At 40.1% G+C, this 16,511-nt stretch overlaps 1 protein-coding gene across 1 annotated transcript; it reads left to right on the top strand.

Moving 5' to 3' along the window:
* The first annotated feature begins 996 nt into the window (after positions 1 to 996).
* On the top strand, positions 997 to 9,659 carry LOC115199676 (interferon-induced GTP-binding protein Mx-like). The gene is given in 10 exon segments (XM_029761982.1): positions 997 to 1,004; positions 1,793 to 1,989; positions 6,793 to 6,927; positions 7,317 to 7,471; positions 7,644 to 7,782; positions 7,899 to 8,097; positions 8,190 to 8,225; positions 8,227 to 8,263; positions 8,738 to 8,818; positions 9,271 to 9,659. Coding segments are annotated over 10 exon segments (1,224 nt in total). The 3' UTR covers positions 9,508 to 9,659.
* The last annotated feature ends 6,852 nt before the right edge of the window (positions 9,660 to 16,511 follow it).

The following is a 16,511-nucleotide window of genomic DNA, read 5'->3' as shown; positions in this document are numbered from 1 at the left end:
CTGAGAAGAGAATTTTTGGGCATTTTAAAACACTTCTGTTTTTTTCTGATTTTGAGTATAATCCAATCCAAATCTATAAACTGACAATTTTACAAATACAGGTAGCTTTGTACCCTAGGCATTACCATCCTGTGTTAGTGGGCGTGATTGAAATCAAAACCCAACCATCAAATATGCCAAGGAAAGTGGATTTCTTAAATCTCAGACATTCTCGTTTAAAAAAATGCTGACTTCATGACCAAAGTTATCCAATTTACAGTTTTTAGTCAATTCTGGGACTCAAACGGATGTTTATGACTTCTACCACTCGCCAGATAGGCCGTTTTTTAAAAACCAGATTTTAGTTTTTTTTCCTTAACGCCCCTTTAAAATCAGTTTAAAAAAAGTATTTTGTTCTTGTAAACTTATTAGAGATCCCTTTGGAAGTATAAAACAGACAGCACACATGTTTTAGGGGGGACAAACTTCTAAATATTGACCTGACACTCAAACTGCTTCAATTTGCAAGTTTGACCGCTGGTGTAAGTAGAGTGTCCTAGAATGCCACCAAGATTATTTTACAACTCAGAGGATATCATCAATCAGCAATCAGGAAAAAGAATGGGTGGTGTGCAAGCACTTTGGAACAATATCCAACTACTCTGAGGTTTATGGGTATTCAGGACAAAATAAATGTGATTGAGCATATCGTTTTCATCCAAGAGAACATACTCTTATGAACTTTTTTTCTTTCCTTGGCAATTCAATGAAAAAAAATTAGGTGAGATTATTTTAAAACTAATCCAAACCACTTGTTGAATACTTCTTGTGTACAATATTTTATATGATTTTGTTGATACAAATTCTAAGTTTAGGAACTGGGCATATATATAAAATTACAACAGTAAACAGTCATAATCTAAATGTAACATGTGGTTTGATGATATATTGTGTTAAGAGGGAAAGAGAGGGAAAGAGGGAGATGTGAGGGAGAAGAAGGAGATGTGAATGTCCCGTATGGCTCAGTTAGTAGAGCATGGTGTTTGAACCGCCAGGGTTGGGGGTTCAATTCCCACGGGGGACCAGTACGAAAAAGAAAGAAAAAAACAATGTATGAAATGTATGCAGTCGTTCTGGATAAGAGCGTCTGCTAAATGACTAAAATGTTAAAGGTATGGTTAATAAACAAGGAAATGATAAATAAGCAAATCATGAGGAAGGATCAGGGTGGTTATTGCAGGTTGTGATTTTGACATACGAGCTCCATTTCTAACTTCTTTAGGCACCGTAACAATGCACAGTAACAATGCACAGAAACACCGTATTGCTCACAACACTTGAAGATATTCTGAAAACTCTCATTTAAAATAAAAAATCAAAAAAAATCTGCATATGTAACTACATTTTTTTCCATGCATTAATACGTCAGCTGAATTTTTGAATACCTGCATTTGGCAAAGGATTCAACCTTTAGTCCATTATAATTATTTATGCATTTATTAAGTAAACAGTGTGAACGTGTAACTAATAGACCATGTTATAGTTCCTTTGTGCTCTGTATGTTCCAATTAGTGGAACATCTATTTAGCCATACATTGGTCATTTAAACTAATCATTCATCATTTCAATCAATCAATCAATCAATCAATCAATCAATCAATCAATCAATCAATCAAATGTATTTATAAAGCCCTTTTGACATTAACCGATGTCACAAAGTGCTTTATACAGAAACCCAGCATTAAAACCCCAAAACAAACAAGCAAGCAATGCAGATGTAGAAGCACATTTCATTGCTTTAATGCTTTTCCAGTGAACCGACAAGTGGGCAATTCCAGGACCAGATGGCCGAGCGGGTCAGGCCCTACATTGACTTAATAGACTACCTGAGATCCATTGGAATTGATCAGGACCTTCCACTGCCAGCCATTGCTGTGGTGAGAGACCAGAGTTCAGGAAAGAGCTCTGTGCTTGAGGCCCTATCCGGAGTGGCACTGCCCAGAGGGAATGGTAAGATACACTGTTCTGTGGCACCTAATGTTATTATGGAACTATAGGCTATATAGCAATGCCATCTTGAGATATATATATATATATATATATATATATATATATATATATATATATATATATATATATATATATATACGTATATGTATGTATGTATATATATCTATATATATATATATATATGTGTATGTGTGTGTGTGTGTTATATAGGCTATATAGCAATGCCATCTTGATATATATATATATATATATATATATATATGTATATATACACGTATATGTGTGTGTGTGTGTTATATAGGCTATATAGCAATGCCATCTTGAGATATATATATATATATATATATATATACACACACGTATATGTATGTATATATATATATATATATATATGAATGTGTGTGTGTTATATAGGCTATATAGCAATGCCATCTTGAGATATATATATATATACACACACGTATATGTATGTATATATATATATATATATATATATATATATATGAATGTGTGTGTGTTATATAGGCTATATAGCAATGCCATCTTGATATATATATATATGTATATATACACGTATATGTGTGTGTGTGTGTGTTATATAGGCTATATAGCAATGCCATCTTGATATATATATATATATATGTATATATACACGTATATGTGTGTGTGTGTGTGTGTGTGTGTGTGTGTGTGTTATATAGGCTATATAGCAATGCCATCTTGATATATATATATATATGTATATATACACGTATATGTGTGTGTGTGTGTGTTATATAGGCTATATAGCAATGCCATCTTGATATATATATATATATATACACGTATATGTGTGTATATATATGTATGTGTGTGTGTGTGTGTTATATAGGCTATATAGCAATCCAGTTATCAGAACTGTTCCATTACTTGAGTGAATGTTAATTTTCTTGACCAGCGATAATATATATATATATAATATAACAAGCAGGAATGAGTTGATGGAGAATCCACACATCAGGCGTGACTCTCACTCTCTCGCTGCAGTGTCCCCGCGCCAAAAATCACATCAGGTCTCTCCGCGATGCACATAGCAACCGTCTACCTGCTTCTCTACGGATAACATTTTAGACAAGTCGCACGGCGAAACGGACAGTCAGAAGAGGAAATGTGGAGCAGAGAGGGAGAGAATATAAAAAGAGAAAGGCCCTTGCCACAGACGCTGCAAAATAAACGACATAAACGACTTCCGGCATCATGAAGTGCTTTGAGAGACCAGTCAAGGACCATATCACCTCAACCCTACCTGACACCCTAGACCCACTCCAATTTGCTTACCGCCCCAATAGGTCCACTGACGACGCAATCGCCATCACACTGCACACTGCCCTAACCCATCTGGACAAGAGGAATACCTATGTAAGAATGCTGTTCATCGATTACAGCTCAGCATTTAACACCATAGTACCCTCCAGACTCGTCATTAAGCTCGAGACCCTGGGTCTCGACCCCGCCCTGTGCAACTGGGTCCTGAACTTCCTGACGGGCCGCCCCCAGGTGGTGAGGGTAGGTAACAACATCTCCACCCCGCTGATCCTCAACACTGGGGCCCCACAAGGGTGCGTTCTCAGCCCTATCCTGTACTCCCTGTTCACCCATGACTGCGTGGCCATGCACGCCTCCAACTCAATCATCAAGTTTGCGGACGACACTACAGTGGTAGGCTTGATTACCAACAACAACGAGATGGCCTACAGGGAGGAGGTGAGGGCCCTCGGAGTGTGGTGTCAGGAAAATAACCTCACACTCAATGTCAACAAAACAAAGGAGATGATCGTGGACTTCAGGAAACAGCAGAGGGAGCAGCCCCCTATCCACATCAACGGGACAGTAGTGGAGAAGGTGGAAAGTTTTAAGTTCCTCGGTGTACACATCACAGACAAACTGAAATGGTCCACCCACACAGACAGAGTGGTGAAGAAGGCGCAGCAGCGCCTCTTCAACCTCAGGAGGCTGAAGAAATTTGGCTTGTCACCAAAAACACTCACAAACTTTTACAGATGCACAATCGAGAGCATCCTGTATCACCGCCTGGTACGGCAACTGCTCCGCCCATAACCGGAAGGCTCTCCAGAGGGTAGTGAGGTCTGCACAACGCATCACCGGGGGCAAACTACCTGCCCTCCAGGACACCTACACCACCCAATGTCACAGGAAGGCCAAAAAGATCATCAAGGACATCAACCACCCGAGCCACTGCCTGTTCACCCCGCTACCATCCAGAAGGCGAGGTCAGTACAGGTGCATCAAAGCGGGGACCGAGAGACTGTTAAACAGCTTCTATCTCAAGGCCATCAGACTGTTAAACAGCCATCACTAACATTGAGTGGCTGATGCCAACATACTGACTCAACTCAAGCCACTTTAATAATGGAAAAATGTATGTAATAAATGTATCTCTAGCCACTTTAATCAATGCCAATTCATGTAATGTTTACATACCCTACATTACTCATCTCATATGTATATACTGTACTCTATACCATCTACTGCATCTTGCCATCTTGATGTAATTAAATGTATCACTAGCCACTTTAAACAATGCCACTTTATATAATGTTTACATACCCTACATTACTCATCTCATATGTATATACTGGACTATATACCATCTACTGCATCTTGCCTATGCCGTTCGGCCATCACTCATTTATATATTTTCATGTACATATTCGTATTCATTCCTTTACACTTGTGTGTACAAGGTAGTTGTTGTGGAATTGTTATATTACTTGTTAGATATTACTACATGGTCGGAACAAGAAGCACAAGCATTTCGCTACACTCGCATTAACATCTGCTAACCATGTGTATAACAGCTGTCGTAGAGAGGGGACCAAAGCGCAGTGTGGTAAGTGTTCATGATTTTATTTCACTATGAAACACTTGAACAAAATAACAAAACGAAAACAAGCCAACAGTTCTGTCAGGTACAGAAAACTAAACAGATAACAACTACAGGTGGGAAAAGGCTGCCTAAGTTTGATTCCTAATCAGAGACAACGATAGACAGCTGCCTCTGATTAGGAACCATACTCGGCCCAAAACAAAGAAATACAAAACATAGAATGCCCACCCCACACCCTGACCTAACCAAATAGAGAAATAAACCCTCTCTCTCTCAGGTCAGGGCGTGACAATGTGACCAATAAAATTTGATTTGATTTGTCATTCACAAAATCTTCAGCCAGTGATCGTGGCCTACAGGCCTGGAAACATGCCAATCAGAGAGTACAGGAACATGAGAGAAACAAGACCCATAGAGAAAATGCAGAAGCCTTTTTCCTCAGAGCCAGCAGAGCAGACATCTCTACCCTTCTGAGTGATAATGTCAGTTCAACGAGACCAGGTCAGAAAGAGGAAACAGGTCATGGAACGTGTGATTGATGTAGTTAAAGTTATTGGTAAATGTGAGCTCAGCTACAGAGGACACAGACATGAAGCTGTATATAACTTGGAAAACATGGCCGACAATCATGGCAAGTGTTTTGAGCTTATATTGTTACTAGTGATAATTACTTCCTGGTTACTCTGAAGGAGCTATGCTATGACTCTTCCTTTAACAGGCTGACAAGGGTGAAAGAACATTTGCTGTGAGTTAAAGCTTGTGTACAGAGGCATGTTTTTTGGGACTTTCATATTATACTTGCAGTTTGTAGCCAATGTTCAATTTCATTGACTCAGTGTTTAGATGTGTTTTATTGTGTGCTGTTGGCTTTATGGACACCAGTGAGGGAACATTGTAATCTACATTTCTTTGTAGAGGAGTGCTTTTTCGACGTTTGTATTATACTTACTTACAATGTTGTAGCTTATGTTCAAGTTCAATGTGTGAAGTTTTTTTTAATACTTTTGATATGTTTGATGCTTGAATATAAAGATAATCATTTGAACATTTGAGCTATACTCTGTATATCTCATTCTCTTTTTAAAAAGTGTAGGCTAATTGTTTTGTTTGTCTAGCCTTGTACATTTGTATGTGCTATGATTGGTGTATTCCTAGTGACTTTGAGGATGCACCTATAGCTGTCACGTTGTTAAAAATAGCAGGAGACGGGTGAGTCGAACGCAGGAGACTGAGATCCGTATAAGAGACGTATTTAATAAAGTCCAAAGGAATCACAACGACAAGGCAGGTTTAGGGTTAGGATCACAACCAAAATGCCTATCCAAAATGCGTCGTGAAAACCGAACAATACAAAAAAACAATCCTGACTACGTACAACATTACATGAAAACAATCCCGCACAAATCCCAAACAACAAACTAAATACACCCCCACTAACTACTAACAAGGAACAGGTGCGTACAAATACAGACATAACCAACAGACACTGAAACATCGATCGGTGGCAGCTAGTAGGCCGGCGACGACGACCGCCGAGCGCCGCCCGACCGGGGAAGAGCGCCACCATCTGTGGACGTTGTGACAATAGCCATACATTACCTTAAACTCAGTGTTCAGATAGGCTACTTGTTGGTCAGTCCCAAATGTTTGTATTTTGTAATGTGGATAACTTTCTTCCCAGATGAACATAGTGGCCAAATGTATAACTAGTCAGTTTGGTACCCGTTACATCAACAAATAAGGTTAGCCTACAAAATTAGCATTCTGGTGGTTTGCGTGAACAGGGTGGCCTGGGATGGACTCAAATTCCCATCCTGAATTATTGTCTCAGTCCGCCCCTGAACAGATCAATGCTCACCAGAAAAAAACCTTTTTGTATAGCGTTGGTTGTATTGTAATTTCATGTTAATTTCCAGGTATTGTCACCAGGTGTCCACTGGAACTCAGACTCTGTTATGTCAGCGGAGTGGCGTGGAAGGCTGTCATCTCATACAGAGACAAACTTATTATTATTGGTGACCCCTCAGAAGTCGCGGGACACGTTAAAGAAGGTTAGATTAAATGTTACTATTTGTGTAATCTATTTAAAAACAGCATAAACTCTTGTAGAAACGATGTTTTGCATTAGAAGGTTAGATTAAATGTTACTATTTGTGTAATCTATTTAAAAATAGCATAAAGTCTTGTAGAAACGATGTATTGCATATTTACATGCATTTTCTGATCATTTAGCCAGATCTTGAACATATCCAATGTGTTTAGTGCATGCAAACAACATTTACATTGGTCTGTAGACGACAGTAATTATGCTTTTTTTGGGGGGGGGTTAAAAAAATAGTCCCAGTTCGATATTGCCTGCTCGTTTGACTGGTCAATCCATAACTGACTGTACCGTTGAGGTTCTAATGTACATCTATATTTCTTCAATTTGATTTAACAGCCCAGAACGAGTTAGCTGGAGAGGGAGTGGGGATATGTGATGAACTGATCAGTTTGAAGATCATGTCCTCTTCAGTGTGTGACCTGGCTCTGACAGACTTACCCGGGATCACAAGGGTACCTGTACAAGGACAACCAGAAGACATTGGAGCCCAAGTAAGTCTTGATTTTGATAACTTTTGGATTCTAGCCAATCTTTTCGATTCAAGTAGTGTGATCTCGGCATATCAATACAAAACATCTGTCACATTAAACATCCAAAAAAGTGACATTACCAAGATTGATAAAACAAAACCACACCAGTCACGCTCTTCTGGCTTTTCTCTAGATTAAATGTCTCATTCTGAAAATCTTATCTAAACAAAAAACCATTAACTTGGTGGTGGTGCCATGCAATGTTGACATAGCAACAACAGAAGCTCTGAAAATGGCCAAAGAAGTGGATCCTGAAGGCACAAGAACTTTAGGTAAAGAAATCATATAACATACAACAGGAAAGGTTTATTTGACTGAAATGTCTTCAATGTGTTGTTGGTGTGCTCTAAGAGTAACGTTTTTTTATTTGTGTCTTTTTGTCTTACAGCCATTCTGATGAAGCCAGACCTGATTGACAGGGGAACAGAGAAGGATGTGTTGGACATTGTTCGCAATAAAATCATCCCTCTCAATATGGGCTACGTTATTGTGAAATGTCGTGGTCAGAAACAAATGAATGATGGTGTCACCATAAATGATGCAATTGAGGAGGAGAGGGACTTCTTCGAAAATCACGACGAATTCAGGTGAACTGTTTACTTGTTTCTCGACCTCTTGCCACTCAGTTACAACGTATGTTCTTCTACTGTATCTTGTCTCTCTCTTTTTCAATGCATAGCTCCCTCCTGGATGACGAAAGGGTAACCACCAAGTGCCGCTAGACTCACCCAAACCCTGGTCAACCACATCCAAGTTAGGCCAACTTCTAATCATCTGTCACTTATGCATTCTAGTTTGGAATGGAGGTAGTTATTTGCTTAGGAGCACAGTTAGATACAACACTTCCACATCCCATCCTTTTACATTTTAGTCATTTAGCAGACGCTCTTATCCAGAGCGACTTACAGTAGTGAATGCATACATTTTCATTTCATTATTTTTTTTATTTTTTTTCACCCCAGGGAAAACTGACTGCTCAGCTTATGACACCAGGAGCAAGTACCCTGAACTCCTCAATTCATACTTTGAGGTAGCAACATGAGACATTGTAACTGTTTTTCATATGGCAACTATTCATGCCTATGGTGTCGTGATCTGAGAGGACAATGTCACTGCTCGTAGATCAGCTACTCACGTCATTAAGACCAATTAAGGACAGCATAATTGTTCGTAGAGCAACTATTCATGTCTTGGGGTTCATGAACATAAAAAGGAATTTTGTAACAGAAGGCAACCCCAGGGAAAACTGACTTCTCAGTTTATGACACCAGGAGCTAGTACCCTGAACTCCTCAATTCATACTTTGAGGTACCAACATGGAGATCCAAAGTACAGTAGCTATGTGTAGAATAGAGAGCGCAGGAGGAGTTGTGCCAGGAGGAAAATCTCTAGCGCCAGTGAGAAACTGTATTTTGAAAGAAAATATGGTGTGGAGGACGTTGGGGTGGCAGCAGTACGAATCCCAGCGTGTTGTTAATCTAAGCCAATCCCTTTAACTCTACTAACCGTAGTGGCTAAAATAGCTGACTCTAAGTCGCTAATTAACCCCCACTAACTAACCCATAACAACTAGATCGCTTACTAGCTTTGATGTTCACACGCTAGCGTTGACGAAACCAATGTTTACATCTATTCGTTAGTCCTCACCCTGGACTCTCTCTCTCCCACCTCACCCTCCCGCCTCGCCTCTCCTCTCCCGCCTCTCCTCTCCTCTCCCGCCTCTCCTCTTCCACCTCTCCTCTTCCACCTCTCTCTCTCAGATCGTGGTGCAGCGACTGGCGGACCAGGTGCCCATGCTGATCCGTTACTTCATCCTGAAGGAGTCAGCCAGGATCCTGTCCAGTGAGATGTTGGGCTTGCTGAACAGAGAAGACTTGGACGAGATGCTGAAGGAGGAATCGGAGATTGGCCGGAAACGTGAAGCCTTGCGGGAAAAAGTCAAGTGTCTTGGACTGGCCAATAACAAGATTAGTAGCCTCTGGGATCAGAGTGGTTGACATTGTGATGTAACCAACAAGGGCTGAATAACTGTCCCACAATAATTTTACATGCAATTAATCAACATACAGACTATTTTAACCTCCCTGGGCGAGGTGGGACTATCCGAAGGGTGACGCGCGAGCGCATTTCGTGACAAAAAAATTCTTAATATTCCATTACCGTACTTAGAAGCATGTCAAACGCTGTTTAAAATAAATGTTTATGCTATTTTTCTCATAAAATAGCGATAATATTCCAACCGGGCAACGTTGTATTCATTCAAAGGCTGAAAGAAAAATATTGAGAATTCTCGTGAACGTGCATCTCAGTCTCACTGTCCCCAGGCTGACCACTCACAAACGCTCCTGCTGTTCTTCGCCCAGAGACAGCAGACAACCCATTCCACTTTCTGGCGGCTTTAGAGAGCCAATGGAAGCCTTAGAAAATGTCACGTTACAGCACAGATGCTGTATTTTCGATAGAGATGCAACAGAAGGACAACAAATTGTCAGACAGGGCACTTTCTGTATGGAATCTTCTCAGGTTTTGGCCTGCCACATGAGTTCTGTTATACTCACAGACACCATTCAAACAGTTTTAGAAACTTTAGATTGTTTTCTATCCAAATCTACTAATTATATGCATATTCTCATTTCTGGGCAAGTGTAGTAACCAGTTTAAATCAGGTACGTTTTTTATCTGGCCGTGCAAATACTGCTCCCTAGCCCCAACAGGTTAAAAGATGGACATTTTAGTGCTGTCAAATTTGGGATTCAAAGCACTGAAAATGATATGCCCATTGTCACAGACCACAGCTGTACTCTCAAGAGCTCTGGCCTGTTATACTATCATCACATATCGCAAAAGATTTAATCTCAAAATTGACAAATGAAATATGTGAAGACTGTTGATATCATTCAAACTGACAAATCATCGCTGATGTACAGTAAATAAACCTTGTATCTCCAAAACGTTAACTTTTCAGGAAATAGAAAAAAACAGCCGTACCATTGATGATCATACAATCAACAAAACCTCAGAAGCTAATTGAGTACATACTGTAAAGGGACTACTTTCAATTAATGTAAAAATGTTGACCAAAAATAGAGTCGCAGGGTTTTCTTTCGACAGCAACGAATGAAAATAAATGTTGTATCCCATCTTTTTCTAATTGGTCAAAGGGGCATCAGCATTGAGAATAATGTTATAATAGCATAATTTATACTTGATGCCTGTTAGCAAATAACAATGGTGAAAATAGACATACTTGTCTGGTCCCTCTTTGCAACTGGAATGATTTAGATGTATACATTAGCTATATCTGCTGTTTTGAGATATTTGTATATTAATTGTATTCAGTTAATTGTAAACATACCTATTCCAGGGTGATTTTAAGAAACAGAGTAGACTCTAGCAGAGCCTAATAATGTTGGGTGAACTGCAATGAAATAGCAATCGATTATTTAGTAAATTGGCTTTAGTTGTGGAAACATTGTCATGCCCTGGCCATAGAGAGATTTTTGTTCTCTATTTTGGTTAGGCCAGGGTGTGACTAGGGTGGGCATTCTATGTTCCGTTTTCTATGTTTTGTGTATTTCTTTGTTTTGGCCGGGTATGGTTCTCAATCAGGGACAGCTGTCTATCGTTGTCTCTGATTGGGAACCATACTTAGGTAGCCTTTTCCCACGGGGTTTTCGTGGGTAGTTTGTTTCTGTTTAGTGTTTTGCACCTGACGGAACTGTTGTCAGTATTCGCTTTGTTATGTTTTGTTTTAGTGTTCAGTCATTTCAATAAACATGAACACTAAACACGCTGCGTTTTGGTCCGCTGATTCCTCCTCGTCAGACGACGAAGACTGACAGACATAGTCTGGCTACTCTACCGTAGTTGTGATTTTTTATCTGAAATATCAGGTAATATTCTCATGCTCTTGAAATGGTCTGGAATACATCAACATATACAGCATATTGGTGGTGTGAATGTATTTTTATTTATTTATATCAGTAACTTTGGGGTCAAAATGATTATTGCTTCTATGGATTGCATTCTTCACATGTTTCAGGAAACTTTGAATGTACTGGTTGCCGACTCAGTCAACAAAGGATGCTCTGATTGGCTCTTAATCATTTCAAAATTACTAACTTGTAACAGGGGCTGGGTTTAGAGAGGCTGGGTTGATAGTGTGATTTCTTGTTAATTTATTATATTATGTGAATGTGTATATACAAATTAGATGTTGCTTCCAAATGTATTGTTTCTATCAATTTAATAAAAGACATAAATAGGCCATATGGTATATGTGTGACTATGATACACAATGCCAATGTCCTACCAAATAAGTGAAGTAGGAACAGTTTTGACTTAAGTATACACACTTAGATTCTTTGTTGGATATAGCAACTGATGATCAATAAGTTCCAAATTCTAAATATGGCAGGCAGTATTCTAACAACAGTTAATAGTTCTAAAATGGTGGGTATTTTTTGGGCGGTGCAATGCAAAGACAAAACAGATTTAGTTTTAATTGTAGCGACTTTTTGATGTCACGCTGAAATCAAAAACTTGTAAAGAGCACTCAGTATAGCGTCCACAATGTTTTTGTTTTAACTATAGTCTGTAAAAATCTTTTTAATAGTGTGCCCCGTTTTTTTCCCCAGGCTACACCTTGGGTGAATTCATAAATTCACTCTGGCTACTGCAATTTCAGAGCACTTGTCTGAGTGTTTTACTACATTTTTTTATTTTACCTTTATTTAACTAGGCAAGTCAGTTAAGAACAAATTATTATTTTCAATAACGGCCTAGGAACAGTGGGTTAAATGCCTTGTTCAGGGGCATAAACAACAGATATTTACCTTGTCAGCTCAGGGATTCGATCTTGCAACCTTTCGGTTAAAAGTCCAACACTCTAACCACTAGGCTACCTGCCGCCCCCGAGTGTCCCAGAGCGCAGAATAACTGAGGAATTTACAAACGCACAACAGCCGTTGAATATGACCGGTGTCAGTAAAGGTCGGCAAAAAAAACGTAATTAAATTGTTGTTAGCAGTACAGTTACAGTCACCAATGCTCGAAATCAAATTTTATTGGTCACATTCACATGTTTAGCAGATGTTATTGCGGGTGTAGCAAAATGCTTGTGTTTCTAGCTCCGACAGTGCAGTAATATCTAACAAGTAACATTAACAGTTTCACAACATTTACCCAAATACAAATAAATCTAAGTAAGGAATGTATTAAGAATATATACATATATACACTACTGTTCATGTTTTTGAAAGAAAAGCAATTTTTTTTGTCCATTTAAAATAGCATCAAATTGATCAGAAATACAGTGTAGACATTGTTAATGTTGTAAATGACATTTGTAGCTGGAAACGGCAGATTTTTTTATGGACTATCTACATAGGCGTACAGAGGCCCATTATCAGCAACCATCACTCCTGTGTTCCAATGGCACGTTGTGTTTGCTAATCCAAGTTTATCATTTTAAAAGGCTAATTGATCATTAGAAAACTCTTTTGAAATTATGTTAGCACAGCTGAAAACTGTTCAGATTAAAGAAGCAATAAAACTAGCCTTCTTTAGACTAGTTGAGTATCTGGAGCATCAGCATTTATGGGTTCAATTATAGGCTCAAAATGGCCAGAAACAAAGAACTTTCTTCTGAAACTCATCAGTCTATTCTTGTTCTGAGAAATGAAGGCTATTCCATGGGAGAAATTGCCAAGAAACTGAAGATCTCGTACAACGCTGTGTACTACTCCCTTCACAGAACAGCGCTAACTGGCTCTAATCAGAATAGAAAGAGGAGTGGGAGGCCCCGGTGCACAACAGAGCAAGAGGACAAGTATATTAGAGTGTCTATTTCGAGAAACAGACGCCTCAAAAGTCCTCAACTGGCAGCTTCATTAAATAGTACCCGCAAAAACACCAGTCTCAACGTCAACAGTCAAGAGGCGACTGGGATGCTGACCTTCTAGGCAGAGTTGCAAAGAAAAAGCCATATCTCAGACTGGCCAATAAAAATAAAACATCAAGATGGGCAAAAGAACACAGACACTGGACAGAGGAACTGTGCCTAGAAGGCCAGCATCCTGAGAAGGCAAAGGTAACTGAACTAAATGACTATGGCCCCGTAGCACTCACCTCTGTCATCATGAAGTGCTTTGAGAGACTAGTCAAGGATTATATCACCTCCACCTTACCTGTCATCCTAGACCCACTTCGATTTGCGTACCGCCCCAATAGGTCCAAAGACAATGCAATCGCTATCACACTGCACACTGCCCTATCCCACCAGGACAAGAGGAATACCTATGTAAGAATGCTGTTCATTGACTACAGTTCAGCATTCAACACCATAGTACCCTCCAAGCTCATTATTAAGCTTGAGGTCCTGTGCAACTGGGTCCTGGACTTTCTGACGGGCCGCCCCCAGGCGGTGAAGTTATGAAGCAACACCTCCACTTCGCTGATCCTCAACACTGTGGCCCCACAAGGGTGCGTGCCCCAGCACCCTCCTGTACTTCCTGTTAACCCATGACTGCATGGCCAAGCACACCTCCAACTTAATCATCAAGTTTGCAGATGACACAACAGTAGTGGGCTTGATTACCAACAACGACGAGACGGCCTACAGGGAGGAGGTGAGGGCCCTCGGAGTGTGGTGTCAGGAAAACAACCTCACACTCAATGTCAACAAAACAAAGGAGATGAACGTGAACTTCAGGAATCAGCAGAGCGAGCACGCCCCCATCCACAGGACAGCAGTGGAGAAGGTGGTAAGTTTTAAGTTCCTCGGCGTACACATCACGGACAAACTGAAATGGTCCACCCACACAGACAGAGTGGTGAAGAAGGCGCAGCAGCGCCTCTTCAACCTCAGGAGGCTGAAGAAATGTGGCTTGTTACCTAAAACCCTCACAAACGTTTACAGATGCACAATTGAGAGCATCCTGTCGGGCTGCATCACTGCCTGGTACGGCAACTGCACCGCCCTCAACCACAAGGCTCTCCAGAGGGTGGTGCGGTCTGCACAACGAATCACCGGGGGCAAACTACCTGCCCTCCAGGACACCTACACCACCCGATGTCACAGGAAGGACAAAAAGATGATCAAGGACAACAACCACCCGAGCCACTGCCTGTTCACCCCGCTATCATCCAGAAGGCGAGGCCAGTACAGGTGCATCAAAGCTGGGACCGAGAGACTGAAAAATTGCTTCTATCTCAAGGCCATCAGACTGTTAAACAGCCATCACTAACACAGAGAGGCTGCTGCCTACATACAGAATTGAAATCCTTGGCCACTTTAATAAATGGATTACTAGTCACTTTAATAATGTTTACATATCTTGCATTACTCATCTCATGTATATACTGTATTTTATACCATCTATTGCGTCTTCCCTACGCCGCTCGGTCATTGCTCATCCATTTATTTATATGTACATATTCTTATTCCGTTCCTTTACTTAGATTTGTGTGTAGTTGTTGTCGTTTTAGCATTACTAATCAATGTTTTAGAATACCTACTCATTCAAGGGTTTTTCTTTATTTTGACTATTTTCTTTATTCTATTTTCTTGTCAAAATAAAGAAAAACCCTTGAATGAGTAGTTATTCTAAGTCTTTTGATCGGTAGTTTGTATTTCCTGATAAAAAAAAAATAGTATATAAAATCAAAATCAAATTGTATTTGTCAGTTACACACATGGTTAGCAGATGTTAATGCGAGTGTAGCGAAATGCTTGTGCTTCTAGTTCCGACGGTGCAGCAATATCTAACAGGTAATCTAATAGTAGTGAAGACATTAAAACTATGAAATAACAAATATGGAATCATGTAGTAACCAAAAAAAGTGTTAAACAAATCAAAATATATTTTATATTCTTCAAATAGCCACTCTTTGCCTTGATGACAGCTTTGCACACTCTTGGCATTCTTTCAACCAGCTTCATGAGGTAGTCACCTGGAATGCATTTCAATTAACAGGTGAGCCTTCTTAAAAGTTAATTTGTGGAATTTCTTTCCTTCTTAGTGCGTTTGAGCCAATCAGTTGTGTTGTGACAAGATAGGGGTGGTATACAGAAGATAGGCCTATTTGGTAAAAGTCCATATTATGGCAAGAACAGCTCAAGTAAGCAAAGAGAAACGACAGTCCATCATTACTTTAAGACATGAAGGTCAGTCAATACGGAAAATGTCAAGAACTTTTAAAGTTTCTTCAAGTGCTATGATGAAACTGGCTCTCATGAGGACCACCACAGGAACGGAAGACCCAGAGTTACCTCTGCTGCAGAGGATAAGTACATTAGAGTTACCAGCCTCAGAAATTGAAGCCCAAATAAATGCTTCACTGAGTTCAAGTAACAGACACATCTCAACCACAACTGTTCAGAGGAGACTGTGTGAATCAGGCCTTCATGGCCGAATTGCTTAAAAGAAACCACTACTAAAGGACACCAATAATAAGAAGAGACTTGCTTGGGCTAATAAACACGAGCAATGGACATTAGACCCGGTGGAAATCTGTCCTTTGTTCTGGAGTTCAAATTGGAGATTTTTGGTTCCAACTGCCGAGTCTTTGTGAGATGGTGTGGGTGAACGGATGATCTCTGCATGTGTATTTCCCACTGTAAAGCATGGAGGAGGTGTTATGGTGTGGGGGTGATTTGCTGGTGACACTGTCTGGGATTTATTTAGAATTCAAGGCACACTTAACCAGCATGGCTACCATAGCATTCTGCAGCGATATGCCATCCCATCTGGTTTGCGCTTACTGGCACTATCATTTGTTTTTCAACAGGACAATGACCCAACACACCTCCAGGCTGTGTAAGGGCTATTTTACCATGAAGGAGAGTGATGGAGTGCTGCATCAGATGACCTGTCCTCCACAATCACCCGACCTCAACCCAATTGAGATGGTTTTGGATGAGTTTGACCTCAAAGTGAAGGAAAAGCAGCCAACAAGTGCTCAGCATATGTGGGAACTCCTTCAAGACTGTTGGAAAAGC

Source organism: Salmo trutta, chromosome 9, assembly GCF_901001165.1.
Source record: "Salmo trutta chromosome 9, fSalTru1.1, whole genome shotgun sequence".
Classification (NCBI taxonomy): domain Eukaryota; kingdom Metazoa; phylum Chordata; class Actinopteri; order Salmoniformes; family Salmonidae; genus Salmo; species Salmo trutta.
The sequence above is the reverse complement of the archived record's forward strand: the minus strand, read 5'-3'. Positions and strand labels throughout refer to the sequence as shown.